This window comes from Mauremys mutica, chromosome 14 (genome assembly GCF_020497125.1).
Source record: "Mauremys mutica isolate MM-2020 ecotype Southern chromosome 14, ASM2049712v1, whole genome shotgun sequence".
Classification (NCBI taxonomy): Eukaryota; Metazoa; Chordata; order Testudines; family Geoemydidae; genus Mauremys; species Mauremys mutica.
In genome coordinates, this window is record NC_059085.1 from 44344141 (window position 1) to 44365897 (window position 21757).

Genomic DNA, 21757 nt, shown 5'->3' on the forward strand with positions numbered 1-21757 from the left:
GGAGCAGCGAAGGGCAGTGGGATGGGCGGGGGAGCTCCCAGGAGCGGGAGGTGAGCAGGGCCACACGCTCAGCCTGCTGCCGCTCCAGCAGCTGGGCCTCTCCAGTGAAGCAGCAGGGCAAATGCCGTGACTGGGGAAACTCAGCTCTTCCCTGTAGTCTGTGCAGGAGCAGGCAGGGCTGGTGGCCCACAATAGGGCCAGTGCCTTGAGGGTGCCTGCGGGCAGGACCTCTGTGCAGCATGGCTAGGGGCAGGGGTACCTGGGAGCGTGCGCAGTTGTGTGGGGTGTGCGTGTCTGTGTGTATTGGGAGGCGGTTTGTCTGTATATGACGGGCAGTGAGTGTGTCTGGGGATAGAGGAGAGGCAAAGTGATGACAAGGGGTGTGTGTGAAGGGAGGGGTGTACCTGGAGTATAGGTACATATAGAGGTGTACTGAGGGCTCAGGAAAGCTGTACACGGAGAGCTCTTTGTTTGGGTGTAAAAGCAGCAAAGAATCCTGTGGCACCTTATAGACTAACAGACGTATTGGAGCATGAGCTTTCGTGGGTGAATACCCACTTCATCAGATCCATGCATCCGACAAAGTGAGTATTCACCCACGAAAGCTCATGCTCCAATACGTCTGTTAGTCTATAAGGTGCCACAGGACACTCTGCTGCTATTACAGATCCAGACTAACACGGCTCCCCCTCTGATACTTGTTTGGGTGTGTGTGTCTCGGTGTGTACACGGATAGGCTGTTGGTTGTGCACTCTAGGGGGGGTCTGTGTGTTGGGGAGTAGGTGGGTGTGGGGGAGGCATGTGTGTGGAGGAGGGGGTGTGTGAGGGGGGTGCATGCAGTGGGGGAGGGATGTGGGTGGAGGAGAGGGGTGCATATGCGGTGCATGCAGCTGGGGGAATATGTGTGGGGGGGTGTGCATGCGGCCAGGGGGAGGGATACAGGTGCGGGGGCAGGGGGTGTATGCAGCACATGCAGTGGGAAGGGGTGTGAGGGATGTGCATGTGGCTGGGGAGGGAGGCGTGTGCACACCCATGTGGCTGGGGGGGAGGGTATGTATGTGGCACATGCAGCGGGAAGCGGTGTGAGGGGTGTGCATGCAGCTGGGGTTGGGGGGGTTATGTATGCGGCGCAGGCAGCGGGGGGCGGGAGGCGTGTGCATGAGGATGGAGGGGCGGGGGGGTTATGTATGCGGCGCAGGCAGCGGGGGGCGGGAGGCATGTGCATGTGGCGGGGGGGGCGGTTATGTATGCGGCGGCAAGGGGAAGGGGTGGGAGGGGTGTGCATGTGACCGGGGTGGGGGGTTATGTATGCGGCACATGCAGCAGGGGGCGGGAGGCATGTGCATGTGGCCGGGGGGGGGCGGGGGTTATGTATGCAGCAGGAAGGGGAAGGGGTGTGAGGGGTGTGCATGTGGCCGGGGTGGGGGGTTATGTATGCGACACATGCAGCAGGGGGCGGGAGGCATGTGCATGTGGCCGGGGTGTGTGTATGCGACGCATGCAGCGGGAAGGGGAAGCGGTGTGAGGGGTGTGCATGTGGCCGGGGGGGGGTTATGTATGCGGCACATGCAGCAGGGGGCGGGAGGCGTGTGCACACCCATGTGTCAGGATAAGGCTAGTTGCAGCACTCTTCCCAGAAGCCGCCCGTCCTGTGTCTCTGCTTCTCTGTGCCCTGCCCCGGCCCGGCGTGCTCAGGGTGTTGAGCTCGGTGTCAGGCGCCGGAGCGTGGGCGGGGACCCTGCTTTGCGGGACGTTGTGAGTAATTGCTGCTGTTCCTTCTCATGCTCCATTTACCCCAGCCTTCGACCACAGATTTTCCCTAGAGCCAGGGTGCGGGGGCAGGGGAACGCCATCCCTTTGCAAGGAGCGGGGCCCCAGGCGACCCCCTGCTCCTGGGGAGCTGAGAGTTACAAAAGGCCCTTTCAGCATCCAGCCTGTCTGGTGTGCGCTGTGCCCCGGGGGTGACTGTGGCGCGTGGAGATTTCCCCGCTAGCTCTGACCTCACTAGCCTCAGCACAGCTGTACCAGCCCACCTGCACCCTGGTCGTCTCGGGCATGGTTAGCCCATGCTGCAGCCACGTGGCTGCTTGGTCCCTGCAGGGATCCGCACCCGTGACCACAGCGTCGCCATTCCCTGAAAGGCAGGAGGCCAGCGCCGTCCCCTGGGCTAGTGCAGAGTGGCGCGAATGGGCCGGAGGGGGCAGGGTAACTCTCTCTCTCTCTCTCTCTCTCTCTCTTAGAAAAGAGACAGGACAACGGGCGAGTGTATTACGTGAACCACAACACGCGGACCACCCAGTGGGAGGATCCTCGCACGCAGGGGTAGGGCACCACCTTTGCTTGGCTAGGTCACGCTCTGACGAGTGGGCCCCTACCCACAACAGAGCTTTGTGCTAGTGACCCCACGGTGAGAGCTCAGGACGCGGGCCCCGGAGCAGTCCTGCAAACAGACACCTGCCGGCAGGGGGCCCTGTGGAAAAGGCAGCAAGGCAGTGCCCAAGCAGGGGGTGGGGGCACGCTGGTTTCCCCTGGGAATCTTCTCTGAGACCATCTGCCAGGAGGCAGCCATGGCCCAGGCCCCCACGCAAGGGGAACAGTCTGGGCTGGTTTGGGCAGGAGGAGGCACTTCCCACGTAGGCCCCCTGAGGTCCCTGTCCCCTCCTACTGCCCGGCTCTGTGCTCGGGTTCCCGCCCCACGCTGGGCCAGTGCAGCCAGAGCGAGTCCTGGGGGTGTCACTGCGGTGGCTGGGGGTGCTGTGCTGTGCTCCCCATTGGGCACTTCTCCTGGGAGATGGCTGGAGTCCGTCTCCTGGGCTGAGATCACCCGGGGCAGGGCTCCTGGCCCAGGCCTGAAGCAGGTGCTCCCAGGTCCCCGCTAGTCCTGCGGCATGGAAGGGGAGCAGCAAAAGGCGTGAGGGGCTGGGGGCCAGGAGCTGCACGTGTTCCCAGCCTGGGGGTGCCGGAGCAGGCCATGCGGGGGGAGCGGGACTCTCTGGCCCTGAGTGTGCCATGCCTCCAGGAATCTTTTCCTTGTGCTGGGCAGGATGATCCAGGAGCCAGCCCTGCCGCCTGGCTGGGAGATGAAATACACCAGCGAGGGGGTGCGCTACTTTGTGGATCACAACACTCGCACCACCACCTTCAAAGACCCGCGCCCCGGCTTTGAGTCTGGGTAAGGTGCTTCCTGCCAGGGCCCCTCCTCCTCTCACTGCCGCGTCCTGCCGGGCAGAGCTGGGCCCCGGCACTGCCGTCCTCCGCTCTGCCTGTGGTTGGCTCGGTAGCCTGGGGCCTCCCACTCACTCCCCCATCAGCAGGGGCGAGGCTCTCGAGGCGCTGGGAAGATGCCAAGTGCCGCTGTTAGTGCAGCACCCTGTGCACCTGCAGCGTGGCCTGGGGCCACTGGGGCCGAGTAACCGATGGCTGGTGGCCGTGCCGCCCCGCTCCCCGGTACGGGCGCGCTCACGCCGGGCTTGTGTTCCCCCAGTGCCCCTCTGTGCAGAGGCTGGCCAGGCCCCGCACAGAGCAGGCGGTGGCTGCTGTATTGTGGGGGAGCTCTCCGGGCTGGGGCTGGGGCACGGTTCCCGGAGGAGGTGGCTCTGCCAGTGCGCGGGGCGGGAGGTTCTCAGCCAAGGCCCATGTGTTTGCTCCTGTAGGAATAAGCAGGGGGGTTCCCCTGGGGCTTACGACCGAAGCTTTCGCTGGAAATATCACCAGTTCCGCTTCCTGTGTCACGTGAGTACTGGGGAGCGGGGCAGGGACGGGGGGCTGGAGGGGTGCGGGCGGCTCACTGGGAGGGCAGAGCTGTGCTGACTCTGAGCCCAGCCCCTGTGTTTGGTTGCAGTCGAACGCGCTGCCCAGCCACGTGAAGATCAGCGTTTCCCGGCAGACGCTCTTCGAGGACTCCTTCCAGCAGGTGAGTCCCTGCGCAGGAGGGGCCACAGGCGAGCATGGCACCCTGAAGGGGGCCGTGTAGGAGGGTACCAGGGATGCAGGAGCCGGGCTGGCCCTGGGTATCGAGGCAGCCCCTGTGCACCGGGCCCCTGTGGGTGACGCGTCCCATCTCTTCCCCCTCGTAGATTATGAACATGAAGCCCTATGATCTGCGGCGCAGGCTGTACATCATCATGCGCGGCGAGGAGGGGCTGGACTATGGCGGCATTGCAAGGTGAGTCCTGCTGAGCGAACAGGCGCCTGTGCTGCCGCGGGGCGGCTTGCCGGGAATGGGGCCCAGGGAGAGGCTTGGGGCTTCTCATGTTCCTCTCCCAGGGCCCTGCTAAGCACCTGCTGTGACAGGGAAGCCCAGGGTCCGTCCTGCAGGGTTTGAATGAGAAATGGCCTGAATCCCGTGTGCACCACAGTAACAAAACAGAGCCAGAGCGCCCCACACTGGGCTCTGCCCGCACCCCTGGGGCTGGGGAATGGAGGGGGCTCTGCCCGCGCCCCTGGGGCTGGGGAATGGGGGGGGGGCTCTGCCCGCGCCCCTGGGGCTGGGGAATGGGGGGGGAGGGCTGCTCGCACCCCTGGGGCTGGGGAATGGGGGGGGCTCTGCCCGCGCCCCTGGGGCTGGGGAATGGGGGGGGGCTCTGCCCGCGCCCCTGGGGCTGGGGAATGGGGGGGGGGCTCTGCCCATGCCCCTGGGGCTGGGGAATGGGAGGGTTGGGGGGGGCTCTGCCTGTGCCCCTGGGGCTGCGGTGGTGGGGGCTCTGCCTGTGCCCCTGGGGCTGGGGAATGGAGGCGGGGGCTCTGCCCGTGCCCCTGGGGCTGGGGAATGGGAGGGTTGGGGGGGGCTCTGCCTGCGCCCCTGGGGCTGGAGAATGGGGGGGGCTCTGCCCGTGCCCCTGGGGCTGGGGAATGGAGGGGGCTCTGCCTGTGCCCCTGGGGCTGGGGAATGGGGGGGGGGCTCTGCCCGCGCCCCGGGGGCGGGGGACGGGGAGGGTGGGGGGGGGCTCTGCCTGTGCCCCTGGGGCTGCGGTGGTGGGGGCTCTGCCCGCTCACCAGGGGCTGGGTAATGGGAGGGTTGGGGGGGGGCTCTGCCTGTGCCCCTGGGGCTGCGGTGGTGGGGGCTCTGCCCGCGCCCCTGGGGCTGGGGAATGGAGGGTGGGGGCTCTGCCCGCGCCCCTGGGGCTGGGGAATGGGAGGGTTGGGGGGGGCTCTGCCTGCGCCCCTGGGGCTGGGGAATGGGGGGGGCTCTGCCCGTGCCCCTGGGGGGTGGAGGGGCTCAGCCGGGGGCTCTGGGGAAAGCCTCGTGGCACTGTTGGGCCAGAGGAGGTGTCTGTGTTGCTGCTGGCCCCAGCCTGCCTCTGCCTGGGTGCTTGGCTTGGTGCTAACTCTTCTTCCTCCCTCACTCCCCCCGGCTCCCTGGTGTCCTCGTGTCTGTCACACCCCAACTCCTCCTTCTCCACGGTGACCTTGCTCCCGTCTCTGGTCCCTGGGCTCCTGCTCTGTCTCTCTCTGTGTCCTGCCAGTGGTTTTACCCTATGGTAGGTTACGTCATGCTGTTCTACCACAGGGTAGAACCACGGACAGGATACCGGGCGCTCTCTGCGTTGGAGGACGACTCGTCTCCCTGAGCTGCTAGGGAGGACCAAGGCACAGACCACGCGCCTCTCCTGTGCTTCTCCACGGAGCGAACGAGCCCGGAAGGGACAGTGTTCCCTGCACGGGAGCCACCGGAGACGGGGCTCATGGGGGGAGAGGCAGCAGAGACAGGAAGGGCACAGAGGTGTGCATGTGCTCTGGGCACGGGCAGGGGTATGTGGGTGTGCGTGTGTCTGTGCTCTGGGGGCAGGCAGGTGTGTGCGTGCTGGGCTTGGGGGGGTGTGCGCAGGTGTGTGCTCATATGTGTGCATGTGCTCTGGGCGTGGCGGGTGTGTGTGCAGGCATGTGCAAGAGGCTGTGTCTGTGTTCTGGGCGCGGGCAGGCTGGGCGGGGGGGCGATGTCTGTGCTCTGGGCACAGGGTGTGTGTGTGTGTCTGTGCTCTGGGCGTGGGCAGGCTGGGCGGGGGGGCGATGTCCATGCTCTGGGCACAGGGTGTGGGGGCGGTGTACGTGCTCTGGGCGCGGGCAGGCTGGGGGGGGGCGTGTCCGTGCTCTGGGCGCGGGCAGGCTGGGCGGGGGCGTGTCTGTGCTCTGGGCACAGCGTGTGGGGGGCGTGTCTGTGCTCTGGGCGCGGGCAGGCTAGGGGGGCGGGTCCGTGCTCTGGGCGCGGGCAGGCTGGGCGGGGGCGTGTCTGTGCTCTGGGCGCGGGCAGGCTGGGCGGGGCGTGTCTGTGCAAAGGGCGCGGGCAGGCTGGGGGGGGCGTGTCCGTGCTCTGGGCGCGGGCAGGCTGGGGGGGGGCGTGTCTGTGCGCGGGGCGCGGGCAGGCTGGGGGGGGCGTGTCTGTGCTCTGGGCGCGGGCAGGCTGGGCGGGGGCGTGTCTGTGCTCTGGGCGCGGGCAGGCTGGGCGGGGGCGTGTCCGTGCTCTGGGCGCGGGCAGGCTGGGGGGGGCGTGTCCGTGCTCTGGGCGCGGGCAGGCTGGGCGGGGGCGTGTCTGTGCTCTGGGCGCGGGCAGGCTGGGCGGGGGGGGGGGCGGTGTCTGTGCTCTGGGCGCGGGCAGGTCGGGGGGCAGCGGTGATGTCCATGCTCTGGGCACGGGGAGGGGTGTGTGTGTGTGTGTCCGTGCTCTGGGTGCAGGCAGGCTGGGCGGGGGGGCGATGTCCATGCTCTGGGCGCCGGGGGTGTGTGTGTGTGTCCGTGCTCTGGGCGCAGGCAGGCTGGGGCGGGGGGCGGTGTCCGTGCTCTGGGCGTGGGTATGGATGCACTGGGGGTGTGCAGGCGTGTGGGGGTTGTGTGTGGGCGGGTGGTGAGTGAGCGTGGCAGGGACAGGCAAGCAGGCAGATGTGTGTGGCTGGTGGGAGTGTGCAGACCTGGGAAGGGAGAGGTGTGTGTGTGTGTAGGACAGGCGTTCCCTGGGGCCCCTGGCACCCCCACCGGGCCAAGGGCCGATGCCAATGAGTGCTGGGCGCACCAGGGCCCACGTTCACTGGGATGCTTTCCAAGCTGCTGTCTCCTAAAATGCTTCCCAGGCTACATGTAGCAGTGCTGAAATGCAGCTGCCTCTGGGATGGAGGCTGACACGGGATAGTGGGGACCCCCCCCCATTGTCTCCGAAAGCACTCAGGACCGTTCAGGCTGCACCCAGCAGAGCCGGGCTGGTGTGTATGGGGGTGCGCGGGCCGAGTTAAGCCGTCTGGGCTGCTCCCTTTCCCCAGGTGAAGCTCTTGTATGCAGGGGCCAGTGGGCCCAGCCCCCCTGCCAGCTGGCCCCCCGGAGTGCCTGGAGAGCAGGAGTGGAGCGGCTGCAGCTCTGCCCTCTTGGGGGCACCGTGCACCCCCGTCACTGCGCTCTGGTCTCTCGTCCCCCAGGGAATGGTTCTTCCTCTTGTCCCACGAGGTGCTCAACCCCATGTACTGCCTGTTTGAATACGCCGGGAAGAACAACTACTGCCTGCAGATCAACCCCGCCTCCTCCATCAACCCCGACCACCTCACCTACTTCCGCTTCATCGGCCGCTTCATCGCCATGGTGAGCGCGCGCCCCGGCGCCGGGCGGGAGGAAGGAGCCAGTCAGTGAGGAGAGCAGGCCTGGCCCCACGCGGGGCGAGCGGGTGGGGCCCTGGGTTTGGATGGGGCTTAGCCACTTCAGCCCGAAAATGTTCCAAGCCTTGGCCCCGGCGGCTGGCTGGCCCGGGTGGGGTGTGCAGGAGCAGCTGGTCTCTGTGCTGGGGGAGCAGCTGGCCGCTTGCGGGGCCCAGCGTCGACTTGGGGAGTGGGGAAGGCAAAGGTGGCTCCATCTCAGAGGCCAGGACTCGGAGAGGAGGAGCCGTGTGCTTCGCCGGACTGTGGGCTCCACCAGATCCAGATCCGCAGCCTCAGGAACAGCTTGGGGGTCAGGGTGCCCGGTGAGTGGGGCGGGGGGCTCTGGGGTGGTGGTGAGAGGGCTGTCACTGTGGGGCTGTGGATTGTGGAGCCAGAGTAGGGCCTGTGTATCACAGGAGGCACATCGGGCTGGCCGGAAGGGGGGTTTGCGGGGGTGTCCAGAGGTGTGTGTGTGTGTGTGTGTGTGGAGGAGGTTCAGTGGGTGGCTGGAGGGGTGCAGGGGGGTCAGTCTGTGTATTGGAGGAGGTTCGGGGGGGTGTCTGTGTATCAGAGGAGGTGGCCCGAGGGGGTGTGTGTGTATTGGAGGAGGTTCGGGGAGGGGGTGTCTGTGTATCGGAGGAGGTGACCAGAGGGGTGTGTGTGTGTGTGTGTGTGTGTGTTGGAGAAGGTTCGGGGGGGGGTATCTGTGTATCGGAGGAGGTTCGGAGGAGGGTTTAAACCCCTCCATGGGGTCTGTGTATCGGAGGAGGTGGCCAGAGGGGGGATGTGTGTATTGGAGGAGGTTCGGGGAGGGGGTTTCTGTGTATTGGAGGAGGTGGCCAGAGGGGGTGTGTGTGTGTGTATTGGAGAAGGTTCGGGGGGGGGGGACTGTGTATCGTGGGTGTCTGTGTATCGGAGGAGGTGGCCAGAGGGGGGATGTGTGTATTGGAGGAGGTTCGGGGAGGGGGTTTCTGTGTATTGGAGGAGGTGGCCAGAGGGGGTGTGTGTGTGTGTATTGGAGAAGGTTCGGGGGGGGGTATCTGTGTATCGGAGAGGGGGTCTGAGTATCGGAGGAGGTTCGGGGAGGGGGGTCTGTGTATCGTGGGTGTCTGTGTATCGGAGGAGGTGGCCAGAGGGGGGATGTGTGTATTGGAGGAGGTTGGGGGGGTGTCTGTGTATTGGGGGTGTCTGTGTATCGGAGGAGGTGGCCAGAGGGGGGATGTGTGTATTGGAGGAGGTTGGGGGGGGTGTCTGTGTATTGGGGGTGTCTGTGTATCGGAGGAGGTGGCCAGAGGGGGGATGTGTGTATTGGAGGAGGTTGGGAGGGGATGTCTGTGTATCGGAGGTGGTTCCCGGGGCCTCGCCCAGCTGTACTGCGGGGATGTGCCCAGGTCCTTGGCTGCCACCCCAGTGTTCCAGTGGATCTGCAGCTTTGGGGACTATTTTTAGCCCCAACAACATGAGATTTTCCAGCTGCCCAAACCCCAGCGAGACTCCCCCTGTCTCTGGTGGCCTGAGCCCAGCCTCCTCTCCCCACGGCCTGGGGCTCAGGCCTGGCAGGGGCTGGGGCTCAGAGTCCCCTGGCTCTGAGATCGGACCCTCCATGGTACCATGCTCAGGAAGCTGGTACATTCTTCCCAGGTCTCCCCCAGCCGCCCAGCCCTGCTCGGAGCAGAGCCGGATCCCCATAAACTCCCCGACTATTAATCACCGCTGGGCTGCTCCAGACAAGCGTCTGCATTGTTTTTGGCTGCCTTTGCCTTGAGGCTTCTGGAAGCCAGGATCCAGGGCGGCCAGCAGGGCTGTTTAAACAAGTGCTCTTAATAGAGCTGCAAAGGGAGAGGGAGACGCCATGGAATTGGGGGTGGGAGGGAAGGTGGGTGCTCTGCACACCCGGCACTGCAGGCAGGACTCTTGTGCTCCCGAGACTCAGGGCTGGGCTGTCATCATGAGGGGCCACATTCTCCTAGTCACGAGCCTCTGGGCCCTGTTCCCCTGGCCAGCTGTGCTTCGTGGCCCCAGGAGGCTCAGTGTCCCGCTTGGCTCAGTGACTAGCCTCAGGGTCCCCTGGCACGCGGCTCCCTCAGCCACTTGGCGGCAGTGGAAGGAGCAGTGTTGGGTGCTTTGGTCACTACGTTCCGCCGCCCAGCTGCCGCTTTTGTCAGCGTCCGTGGCCATGCTGGGATCCAGAGCCCGTGACCAGGGGGTTCTCTCCCGCACAGGCGCTGTATCATGGAAAATTCATTGACACTGGCTTCACGCTCCCCTTCTACAAACGCATGCTTAACAAGAGACCCACGCTGAAGGACCTGGAATCCATTGACCCTGAGTTCTACAACTCCATCGTCTGGATCAAGTCAGTGCCTCTCCCCTGCCAGCCCAGGGGCCCTGCTTCTCTAGGGGTGATGGGGTGAAGTCCCCATACAGGGTGGTCTCTGGCCACATGCCAGGGCTTGGGGTGCTGAGGATCCTGCCTCAGGCCTGGTGTATCAGACCCACCAACACCTGCACATGAGCCTGTGAAATCTCCAAGCAGCTGCAGAAAAGCCACCCATACCACGGCATGCAGGGTACTCATAGGGAGTGCTGCGGCCCTCATCCTGCCAGATCTCGCGGTGCCAAGGCCTTGCTGGGTGCAGCCAGGCTAACGTTCCTTGTGTCGCTTCTCCCCCAGGGAGAACAGCCTGGAGGAGTGTGGCCTGGAGCTGTACTTCATCCAGGACATGGAGATTCTGGGCAAGGTGACAACACACGAGCTGAAGGAAGGAGGGGAGAGTATCCGGGTGACGGAGGAGAATAAGGAAGAGTATATCATGTAAGTACCAGTGCCTGGGCTCTCCCCCCACCTTGGCATGGAGTGTGGGGCACGGGGGCATGGTGCTGCTCCTGGGGCTACTTGGCTTTGACGTGGGCAGCAGGCACAAGGAGATGGGCTGTGGGCTGGGTGGCCTTGCCCCATCCCTGAATGCTCAGTCTGGGATCTGGCTCTGGTGGTAGGGGCGGTTTTGCCAGCACTTTCTGAGAGGGGAGGTAGAGCATTGGGGGTGGTTCTTATCTCATAGACTCAGAGACTTTAAGGTCAGAAGGGACCATTATGATCATCTAGTCTGACCTCCTGCACAACGCAGGCCACAGAATCTCACCCATCCACTCCTGTAACAAACCCCTAACCTATGTCTGAGTTATTGAAGTCCCCAAATTGTGGTTTAAAGACCCTCTGCCCCAGGCCCTGCAGCCGCAGCCGCTCAGCTGCCTGCCCACCACAGCTCTGGGTGCTGCTGGTTCTGTGCTGAGTCGGGCCCAGGCAGCAGAAGAATCCCCAAAACCTGGTTCGAGCTGGTGCATCCCTCGTGGACAGGCGTTGTCAGTGCACCCACGACAGCAGGTCTCTGTTCCCAAAGTGCCCTCTGCCGACAGGGACCTCAGAGAGCCACCGCTTTGGGAGGCAGGAGCACAACACAAGAAAGGATCGGGAGGAACCTTGAGAATTTGCCAGGCTCCTCTCCCTGCACTAGCCCTGCTGCTGGCCGGGAACATCAGAGGTTCAGACAGCGGGGTGGGCGGGATGGTTGTGGGTACCGTGTCTGAGGGCTTGGCTGGGGTACGCCCCGGGTTGCATGTCTGCCCTTGCAGGCTACTGACGGACTGGAGGTTCACGCGGGGTGTGGAGGAGCAGACCAAGGCCTTCCTGGATGGCTTCAATGAGGTGGCACCACTGGAGTGGCTGCGGTACTTCGATGAGAAGGAGCTAGAGGTGAGTCAGCAAGTGCTGGGTCTCCGCGCCCCCGGCTGGGTGAGTCCCGAGCATTGGTGCTCGCTGTCCCACAGCAGAGAGGTCCTAGCATCGGCTGGGGCTGCTGGCTACTGACACACACACACTCACACTCTCTCTCACTCTCTCTCTCTGTATTTAACTCTGCATTTAACTCTGCTCCTGACATGCGGCACTGACGGAGGCATTATCCGGACACAAGCTCTCGTCCCACCTGCTGCCAGGTGTCGGGCCTGTAGAGCAGGGGACCTACTGCCGGGCTGGAGACTTCCTGCCGAGCCCCTGACTCCTCCAGTGCCTGGGGCGTGGGCGGAAATGGAACCCCGCTGCCTAGCCCGACCCTGGAGGAATTATGCACGTGCCACTCCAGCCATTTTCCTGCGTAGAGTGCGGGTGGGGGAGTCTGTGGCTCGGCTGCTGACTTGTCCCCTGGTTCCCTAGCTGATGCTCTGCGGCATGCAGGAGATGGATATGAGCGACTGGCAGAAGAACACCATCTACCGGCACTACACCAAGAACAGCAAGCAGATCCAGTGGTTCTGGCAGGTGAGCCTGAATGGTACCTGGGAGCCGTCCCTGGCCAGCAAGCGGGAGTAGGGTTGGGTGGCAGGATCAGTCTGGCTCCACTGCCTGGCTCCACTGCTCGCCAGCCTCCAGGCAGAAAGATCTGAAACCGAGCACATCTCCAGCACGAGGGCTTTGGTCGTAGCTGGCAGCGGCTCCAGAGTTGCTCAGGGCAGCAGGCAGCACTTAGTGGTCAGCCTGTTTCCAGCAATAGCTGCTGCTCTGGGGGAGGCAGGATGGGAGACGGTGACCAAAGAGGCTGGAAATAAAGCAGCCCCAGTTAGGTGCCTCTTCTCCTCAGTGAGTGATCAGGACAGAAGGGGAGCAAACTGGTCCTCAGCCAGGGCAGTGCGGGGTAAAGCCTGTGTCCGGGAGTGACAGCAGGAGACTCAGGATCGGGTGTGGAGTCATCTCTTCGGAGGATTCTCAGGCTGGGTGCGGCTCCCATCCCGCACCCCTGTGGATTGTAGATTAGATCCTGCAGCCTCAGCGTCTGGGGGACGCTCTGTGTTTTGCGGTTTGGTTTCCTGTTGGAGCTGGCAGGAGCCTCCGAGGCAGGAATGAGAGATGCTGCCCCCTGCCCCCCAATCCCAAGCCCCATTGCTGAAGCCAGGAGCACACAGGTGATGGCAGAATCCCCGTCTCATTGCATCTACTGTTGGTTGCAGGTGATTAAGGAGATGGACAATGAGAAGAGGATCCGGCTTTTACAGTTCGTTACAGGGACCTGCCGCCTACCAGTTGGAGGATTCGTAGAGCTCATTGGTATCTATCTCCCAGCTGCCCCGGGGGGGTAAAGGAGAGAGAGATTCGCCATAGTCCAGTGGTGTGGAAGGGTGGGGAGCAGAGGGGGGCAGCATTATGACTCTTCCACTCGCCTTTCCGCGGTACAGCTCAGAGCATATACAAAGGCAGAGAAGTAAGCGAAGGCACAGAGAAGGGACAGAATCCCCCCAGCTCTCACGTTTTTAACCAAATGTTGTACTGTACTAGGCCAAATGCCTTACAGCAGTCGCATATCTGTCAACACGGTTATCTTTGCCAACCAAACCTGTAATCTCATCAAACAATGGGAGCAGTATTGTTCGACAAAATCGAATTTCCATAAAACCAGGCTGCTTGGCATTAATTACGCTACCATCATTTCATTCTTTACTGAATGGCCTTTCCATTATTTTCATGGAATTGATGTAAACCTAGTCAGCATATAGTTACCCAGGTTATCCTGTTTTCCCTTATTAAATACTCTCCTATTGGCTTTTTTCCCAGTCCCCTGGAATTTCCCCAGTGTTCGAAAATTTGTTAAATATCAACATCAGTGGCTAAGAGAGTTCCTCGGCCAATTGTTTTAAAACTCTTGAAGTTATCCGATCCTGCATGTTTAAAAACGTTTAACTTTAGCCATTGCTATTTAACATCCTCTCTTGTTACTGTTGGAATAGAAAGTATTCCATTATTACTATAAGCTGTGAATATTCCATGGAGCTGTGAATATTCCTTAAACCTACTGAGCATAGATTTTTTTCACTGATCCCTTTAGCCTCCCTTATCAGTAGTCTGCATTTCATCACTGTTAATTTATAGTCATTACTATCAACTTCCTTCTTTTTCCATTTGTTATATATTATTTTTAGTTCTGTTTTTACATATTAATCAGAATATTTCTTCTTCGAGTGATTGCTCCTATCCATTCCAATGTAGGTGTGCGCGCCGCGCGTGCACGGCTTCTCCGGAACATTTTTACCCTAAACCTTGCATCTGAAGAAGTGGGTATTCACCCACGAAAGCTCATGCTGCAAAACGTCTGTTAGTCTATAAGGTGCCACAGGATTCTTTGTTATTTTTACCCTAGCAACTCCGGCGGGCCGGCTGGCGCCCCCTGGAGTGGCGCCGCCATGGCGCTGGATATATACCCCAGCCGGCCCGTCCGCTCCTCAGTTCCTTCTTACCGCCCGTGACGGCCAGTTGGAACAGTGGAGTGCTCTCTGTCCTCCACAACCCTAGCGTTTCTCCATCTCTTACTGTATATAGTTCGTTAGTTAGTTTGATAGGTGACCCACTCGATTCGCCTCGAAGCGTTTTTTCTGCCGGGGGTGCAGAACACGTTGGCAGACCATCTCAGCAGGTCGTTCGCCTCCCACGAGTGGTCCCTTCGCCCGGATGTGGCTTATACAATCTTCCAGAGATGGGGCTTTCCCCAGATAGACCTATTCGCCTCCAGGGTCAACAGGAAGTGCACCAGGTTCTGCTCGTACCAAGGTCGAGCTCCGGGCTCCCTCTCGGATGCGTTCCTCCTGTCGTGGACAGGTCCCCTCCTCTACGCGTTTCCCCCGTTTCCGCTCGTACACCGGGTGTTACTCAAGCTTCGGAGGGACAGGGCCCGCGTAATACTCGTCGCTCCGTCCTGGCCGAGACAGCACTGGTACACCCTGCTGCTCGAGCTGTCAGTTCGGGATCCCATTCCCCTTCCGTTATGGCCGGACCTCATCACTCAGGACCTCGGCAGGCTTTGTCACCCGAACCTGCAGTCGCTGCATCTTACAGCTTGGTTCCTGAGTGATTGACCGACGCAGAGAGGGGTTGTTCGTCGGCGGTGCAACAAGTCCTGCTCGAAAGTAGAAAGCCTTCGACGCGCTCTACCTACCTCGCGAAGTGGAAACGCTTCGCGCTCTGGTGCGACCAGCGAGGTCTTAACCCATTCTTGGTCCCTATCTCGACCATCCTCGACTACCTCTGGTACCTGAAAGGTCAAGGTCTTGCGATCTCTTCCCTGAAGGTGCACCTGGCGGCTCTGGCGGCCTTTCGGCCCGCCATCGGAGGTCGGTCTGTCTTCTCTCACCCGATGGTTGCCCGCTTCCTTAAAGGTCTAGACCGTCTGTACCCGCCGGTACGTCCAGCTGTTTGTGGCAATCACTGATCGCATGAAGGGCGAGCCAGTATCCTCGCAGCGCATTTCATCCTGGGTGACGTCATGTATACGAACGTGCTACGAGCTTGCTCGCGTCCCCCCATGCCGCCTCACCGCTCATTCCACCAGAGCGCACGCTTCTTCGGCCACCTTCCTGGCCCATGTCCCCATCCAGGACATCTGTAGGGCGGCCACCTGGTCTTCGGTACACACCTTCGCTTCCCACTACGCCTTGGTGCAACAGTCTCGAGACGATGCAGCCTTTGGATCCGCAGTCTTGCACTCTGCCACGTCTCACTCTGACCCCACCGCCTAGGTAAGGCTTGGGAATCACCTACATTGGAATGCATAGGAGCAATCACTCGAAGAAGAAAAGACGGTTACTCACCGTAGTAACTGTTGTTCTTCGAGATGTGTTGCTCCTATCCATTCCAGACCCGCCCTCCTTCCCCACTGTCGGAGTAGCCGGCAAGAAGGAACTGAGGAGCGGACGGGCCGGCTGGGGTATATATCCAGCGCCATGGCGGCGCCACTCCAGGGGGCGCCAGCCGACCCGCCGGAGTTGCTAGGGTAAAAATGTTCCGGAGAGCCGTGCACGCGCGGCGCGCACACCTACATGGAATGGATAGGAGCAACACATCTCGAAGAACAACAGTTACTACGGTGAGTAACCGTCTTTTTTTAATTGAAGAAGCATTCCTCAATTAAAGGGGAGGGATAGCTCAGTGGTTTGAGCATTGGCCTGCTAAACCCAGGGTTGTGAGTTCAATCCTTGAGACGGCCACTTAGGGATCTGGGGCAAAAAAATTGGTCCTGCTAGTGAAGGCAGGGGGCTGGACTCAATGACCTTTCAAGGTCCCTTCCAGTTCTAGGAGATTGGTATATCTCCAATTATTACTTGTGAAATTGTGTTTTGTTGGGTATTAAGTTTTGTTTTCCTAGACAACTCCCTATTACCTTTCATGTTTTGTTTAAATTGTTTAAATTTTTCTTCCTAATCATTTTTACTCATAATGATTTTCAACTTTCAGCCCAAAATATATGTATTACTGGTCAGGACTATCCACTGTTTGCTTATAACAAATGTAATCCACCATGACCAGTTTCACCTAGGCAATCACAATTTTTATTCAGTGATCAGTTCATCTTCGGATATCAAAATGAGGTCTTATATGGAATTACCCTGAGCTGGTTGCAATATTTCTTGAGTTAGAAAATTGTCTATAATTTTTAGAAACTCCAGGGACATTTCCATCATGACAGCAGGAGATCTCCAGTGTATGTCCCTCAGACTGAAATCCCCCATGATAAGTTTTTCTTCCTGCACATTATATGTAGCTGTTTAAAGAGCTGTTAGTCCTGCTGTCTAGTCTGGTTTGGTGATCTCTGATGGACTGCCACCAGTAGCCCAGCTTTGCCATCGCATGCCAGATGAGTGGTCTGTCTAGTCCAGCATCCTGTCAGTGGCCAGTACCAACTGCTTCAGAGGAAGGTAGAAGAAACCCCTTAGTGGCCATTTATGCACTAACATACCTATCAGGGAAATTTCTTCCTGATCCCAGGCAGGTAATGTTGGCTTAAGCCCTGGAGCACAAGAGCTGTATTACCTGATAAGGGAAATGTTGATATAAATCCCTACTGAGCTCTTTGCATCAATGAGATCTTGTGGCAGAGTGTTCCCCAGGTTCGCTATATGTTGCGTGAAGTGTCCTTTCCAGCTTTCAGGGTTTCCTTTCCTGTAATGTAATGAGTTGTTCTGTTGGTGACTGACAGGCAGTAATGGGCCGCAGAAGTTCTGCATCGATAAAGTTGGCAAAGAGACGTGGCTGCCCCGGAGTCACACCTGGTGAGTCTCATTCCTCTTGGAGCAGGTGGGGGTGAATCCAAGCAGTCTGTGTGGGGCTGCCCCTTGCTTCCTCTCCAACCAGTTCCACCATGGGCTTTGCAGGGGATGTGGCCACAACTTCTGTGTGCTGGGGCCAGCTTATGCATCTCAAAGTGCAGCCCCAGAGCGTGGCTGAGAGAGCAGGGAGATGCCCCTGCCTCAGGAGAGCATGGGGGCGGGGGAAGGGGGGAATTGCCACTGCATTGACAGCCTTTGTTTTCTCGCCAGCTTTAACCGCCTGGATCTTCCTCCCTACAAGAGCTATGAACAGCTGAAGGAGAAGCTGCTGTATGCCATTGAGGAGACAGAAGGCTTTGGCCAGGAGTAATGGTGTTTGCTCCTTCCCCAGCACCCCCCGGCCGGCCCAGGGCAGAGCAGTGTCTGAGCAGGCTGCATGCTGGGTGCTCTCGCTCTCAGGGTGGGCAGAGAGCGCCCGTCACCGAGCAGTTTGTCTCCCTCCCTCCCTGGGAGTTTGTCTGTCACTCTTGTTCCTGGATTAGGCTTGTGCCAATGCAGCCCAATGGCGGACGGGCCACCCCCCCACCTCCAAAGCGAGCCCAAGGTCTAAGGGGGGAGGTGGACACAAGAGCCGCCCATATGCCACTACTGAGGGGGAATGAAGCGGAGGGCTGGGAGGGGGCTGGATCACTGGCCCCTTGCCACGTGGTGCCCTCCTGCGGGCCGGATCCTGTACAAGTTCCAGTCACTATCCAACTGCAGCCCAGCGTCTGAGCTCCAGATCTTGGGGTCTTTGGGCCTGCAGCAGGGACCCCCCAAGGCTGGGCAGTAGTGAAGACACCTCCCCCTCCCCGAGCCACTTTGCACCAAAGAAATGTGTGCAATCGTTCCCTCTGCCACCTGGAAAACGGGCACTGACTGAATGAAAAGCAGAGAATTCGGAACAAACCCAGTGATTTCCTGTGGCGTCTTTCCTTTGTTAGTGCACGGAGCCGGTTAGCTGTGGCCCTGCGTCCCTTTGGATTGGGGCTGCTCGCTGCAGCCGCAAGCGGCCAGAGCTCGGAACGGCCCGAGCCAGCAGGGCCGGGTGGGCACTTCTGTCTGGGGAAGCTGGACAGGGCGTTTTACAGTTAGCTGCAGTCAAACGAACAGGGAACTGCTTTTTAAGTGTCGTTTTTCACTTCTGTTTCTCCTGGTGTATCGATTAAAGTAACTAAAGCTCCTACTCAGGTGGCTCTGGGTAGTGACATCCATGAGCCCAATCCTGCCCCCAACAGAGGCAATGGCAAAACTCCCCTTGCCCTTCAGCCGGCTCCTTCCCCCCCAGTGAGTGGGGGGCCCTTTTCCTTTCAGTTGTCTCTGCACAGGATGAATGTGGCTGGGAACTCTGCCCCCAAGGAGTGACCAGGGGGAGGGCCGCCCCGAGGCAGGGCTGGCGGGGGCGTAGGCCTGTGCTTTGATTTGCGAGTGTGTGTGTGTGGCCCCCGGGCTCTTTATTTAACTATTTAAATGGAATATGTTGCTAGGTGGTGGTGATGCTCTTTAATAGGATCCTAGAGGTTCCGCTCGTGTTTTGTACAGACAATGCGCTGTTCTCTCGCGCTCTGGTCCTGCAGCGACTGCAGCTGAGGGCTGTGAAACGGGCTCTGTCGCCGCTGAAACCAGCAGAGAGCTTTTTAAAGCAGTGACCCCTCCTGACTTGCCCTGCGGCTGGCAGCTGAGTGCCCATGTGTGAAGAGCTCGTGTGGCCTTTGCTCCGTCTGTGGGTTCAAGTGGAAACTCTTGGCCTGATTCTTCTGTCACAGACCGCGGTGGAGATCAGAAGCCCTTGGAGTTACGCTGCTGTAAGTGAGGGCAGAATCCAGCTGTCTGCTGTTTCCTTATTCTATAGCCTCTGCCGGCCTAGGCTGCTGCCACAGAGAGTTCACCCTTCCAACGCCTGAGGACAGCAATGGCCCAAGTGTGGTGTGTGCCTGGGGGGCAGGCATCTGTGTACATAGCTGTATATAATGAAGTCTATGGATACAACAAATTGCAATAGCTTTTGAGCGGTAACCTTGATAGTTTTGTACTGCACCATCCTGCCTCAGTGATGCCAATTTCTTGTGCAATAAACGATCAGCAGCTGCTTGGGGTTTGCGTGTGACTCTGTGAAGGTGGCAGATCAATACAGTCCTGTGAAGAGAGAGGTTCTGTCCAGGGCTTAAATTCTTACAGAGTATTTCCCAGAGCACCTCCCAGCCCCAAAATGCTATAAAAACTCCAGGGGGGTTGAAAATATTTGCCAGAGCTCTGCTTAGCACAGCTCCAGCTGAATTTAATCCTGGTTCTGTCCCCGTCTCTCTCAGCAGCCGGGGCCCAGGGGGATGCTCCCAAGGAGCAGAGCACAGCCCCCTGGGGCATGCAGGATGCAGTGTAAAGTCATGGAAGTAGGAAGGAAACATTTGTGGCCCCAGCACTGGGAATTCAGGCACCAGCAGCAGCTTCTGCCCTCATCACCGTAGGACCCGCGTGCCTTCAGGGACAGCTGGCCTCTTCCGGTGCCATTCTGCATATGGGACACGAGATGGAGGCTAGCGCCTCCATTGTGCCCACACCCACCCTGACTGGTGCTGGGTGGGGGCTTTGTGGAGAAGCGGGGGGGGAGGGGCTGCTCTGTCACTAGCACGTAGTACTATGGGACCCCTAGGTGCTGCTATAAATCCTCCACCCCCTGATCCTTGGCTGGCCATGCTCCACTGTGCCCTCCCTGCCCGGAGCCAGCAGGGGCTGGGAGGCTTTGGGAGCTGAACTGCCCGGGTGGAACAGAATTCGGCGCTGGCCTTGCATGTGCAGTTGCTCATTGCTCTGTTCAGCAGGGCCCATGGTGAAGGGAATGCGGGGGCTGTCTGGAGGGAAGTGAGCATCCCCAGCAAAGATGGGTGGGTTCTGAAGGCTGCTCTTCCAGGCTTGCTCAGAGAGGGGAGAGGGTTCGGGCATCACCGGTGTGTCGGGGTGAGGAGGCTCCCATCCCAGGGGCTACAAGGAAAGACCATGCGCTGCAGTGCCCCATTGTGACAGCCTGGCTCATCTGGGCCACTGCAGTGGAAGGGGAGAGTTTGAGCTGCCCCTCAAACGACTAGGGGCAGTTTGCTTGATGCTGCCTAAGCCCATAGCACTGGGCAAATGAACACATAATCTGCTGCGGCCTGGCCCATAGGAGAGTGTCATCCACCCGGGGTCCCGCAGAGCCATGGGCCCTGGAGCCCACAGCAAAGCTAGCCCCATTTAGACTCCTAGCCTCCAATGTCTCCCCACCCCGAGTCCACTAGCTCCTGCTGCGCCCTGGGAGCAAGAGCTGGCATGGATGGGCTGTGTGCTGGAGGGGTTCGGTCCAGCCTCTGGGACACCTGATGGAGTCCAGGAATGGTTGGCAGTTCTGAGCTGGTATTTGGATGGTGGTTGCAGCAGGGTAGGGTGGGATGGCTTGTTATGGGGGAGGATTTTGCAGCTAAGGGAAGGGTGGGAGCGTTGGGGCAATTTCCCTGCTGAGGAGCCTTGTCTTCAGCATCTGAGGGCCAGGCCCTTTCTGGGGCTAAAGGGCAGCGCGGTAAATGGACGGAATGGAGAGGAGGGGCCAGCGGCTTTGATAGTTAAACACCTTCAGCTTGGAATACAGCAAAGAGCCAAGTTTGCTTAAGGACACAGAGCTGCAGTATTCACGGGATAGAAAAGCTTCCAGGTGCCCCAGCAGCAACCAGCCCAATGTCAGCCACAGAGACCCCACCTCCCCCAGGCTTCCCTTGCTCCATCCCAGACTGTGCCCAGGGGGCTTGGAGCAGGATCTACCCACATGCCCATTTTTGGTGAGTAAGTGTCCGTATGGGCCATGTGTGCAGCGAATGAGCCTGCATTGCGGCCCTCCTCCCCCACTGCCCTGCCAGAGGTGAGGCTGATGGCTCCTGAAAGGCTGTAATTGATGGGAAGGTGGTACACGGCCTTCTTTATATTCCAGAGAGATGAGCTGCCACCAAATGCCCGCCCAGTGACTGCAGTCTGGGGCAGGAGACTCCCAAGGCACCTGGAAAAATTCAGACAGTATAACACAGCCGGGCCTTTGCAGAGCACGAACAGTGACCAGTTCCCATTTCAGACATTCACAGAGTCCAAGGCCAGACTGACCTGTATCAACAGGCCAGAGACCTGCCCCAGAATAACACATAGAGCAAAAGTTTTAGAAAAATAGCCCACCTTGACTTACAAATTGCTTGGGATGGAGCATCCACCACGACCCTTGGTAAATTGTGCTAATGGTAATTACTCTCCTAGTTAAAAATTTATGCCTTATTTCTAGTCTAGCTTCAACTTCCAGCCATTGGATCGTGCTATACCTTTTGCTGCTAGATTGAAGAGCCCATTATTAACTATTTGTTCCCCGTGTAGTTACTTGTGGACTGTGATCAAGTCACCCCTTGCACTTCTCTTTGTTAAGCAAAATAGACTGAGCTCTTTGAGTCTGTCACTACAAGGCATGTGTTCTAATCCTTTAATCATTCTTGTGGATCTTCTCCGAACCCTTTCCAACTTATCAACATCCTTCTTGAATTGTGGGCACCAGAACTGGATACAGGATTCCAGCTGTGGTTATACCAGTGCCAAATACAGAGGTAAAATAACCTCTCTACTTCTCCTTGAGATTCCTGTTTATGCATCCCAGGAGCGCATTAGCCCTTTTGGCCACACTGGCAGCTCACGTTCAGTTAATTATCCACCACAACTCCCAAATCATTTTCAGAGTCACAGCTTCCCAGGCTAGAGTCTCCCATCCTGTAAGTGTGGCCTGCATTCTTTGTTCCCAGATGTTTACATTTAGCCATCTTAAAACACATATTGTTTGCTTGTGCCCAGTTTACCAAGCAATCCAGATTGTGCTGACTCAGTGACTGGTCTCCTCATTTACTGAGCCCAGTTTTTGTGTTATCTGCAGACTTTATCAGTGGTCTCTTCCAGGTCACTGTTAAGAATATTAAATAGCGCAGGGCCAAGAACCAATCCCTGCAGGACCCCACCGGAAA

At 59.4% G+C, this 21757-nt stretch overlaps 1 protein-coding gene across 3 annotated transcripts in view; it reads left to right on the plus strand.

Moving 5' to 3' along the window:
* Positions 1 to 18831, plus strand: part of WWP2 (WW domain containing E3 ubiquitin protein ligase 2) — an 84940-nt gene extending 66109 nt beyond the window's left edge. For all 3 annotated transcript variants that reach the window (XM_044987849.1, XM_044987851.1, XM_044987850.1), the window contains 13 exons: positions 2241 to 2322; positions 3044 to 3172; positions 3654 to 3732; positions 3842 to 3913; positions 4077 to 4165; positions 7404 to 7563; positions 9839 to 9972; positions 10291 to 10431; positions 11250 to 11370; positions 11830 to 11934; positions 12621 to 12717; positions 16634 to 16706; positions 16974 to 18831. In XM_044987849.1, coding sequence (XP_044843784.1) covers positions 2241 to 2322; positions 3044 to 3172; positions 3654 to 3732; positions 3842 to 3913; positions 4077 to 4165; positions 7404 to 7563; positions 9839 to 9972; positions 10291 to 10431; positions 11250 to 11370; positions 11830 to 11934; positions 12621 to 12717; positions 16634 to 16706; positions 16974 to 17073 — 1382 coding nt within the window. In that variant the 3' untranslated portion in view covers positions 17074 to 18831. The remainder of the gene's footprint in view (positions 1 to 2240; positions 2323 to 3043; positions 3173 to 3653; positions 3733 to 3841; positions 3914 to 4076; positions 4166 to 7403; positions 7564 to 9838; positions 9973 to 10290; positions 10432 to 11249; positions 11371 to 11829; positions 11935 to 12620; positions 12718 to 16633; positions 16707 to 16973) is intronic.
* The last annotated feature ends 2926 nt before the right edge of the window (positions 18832 to 21757 follow it).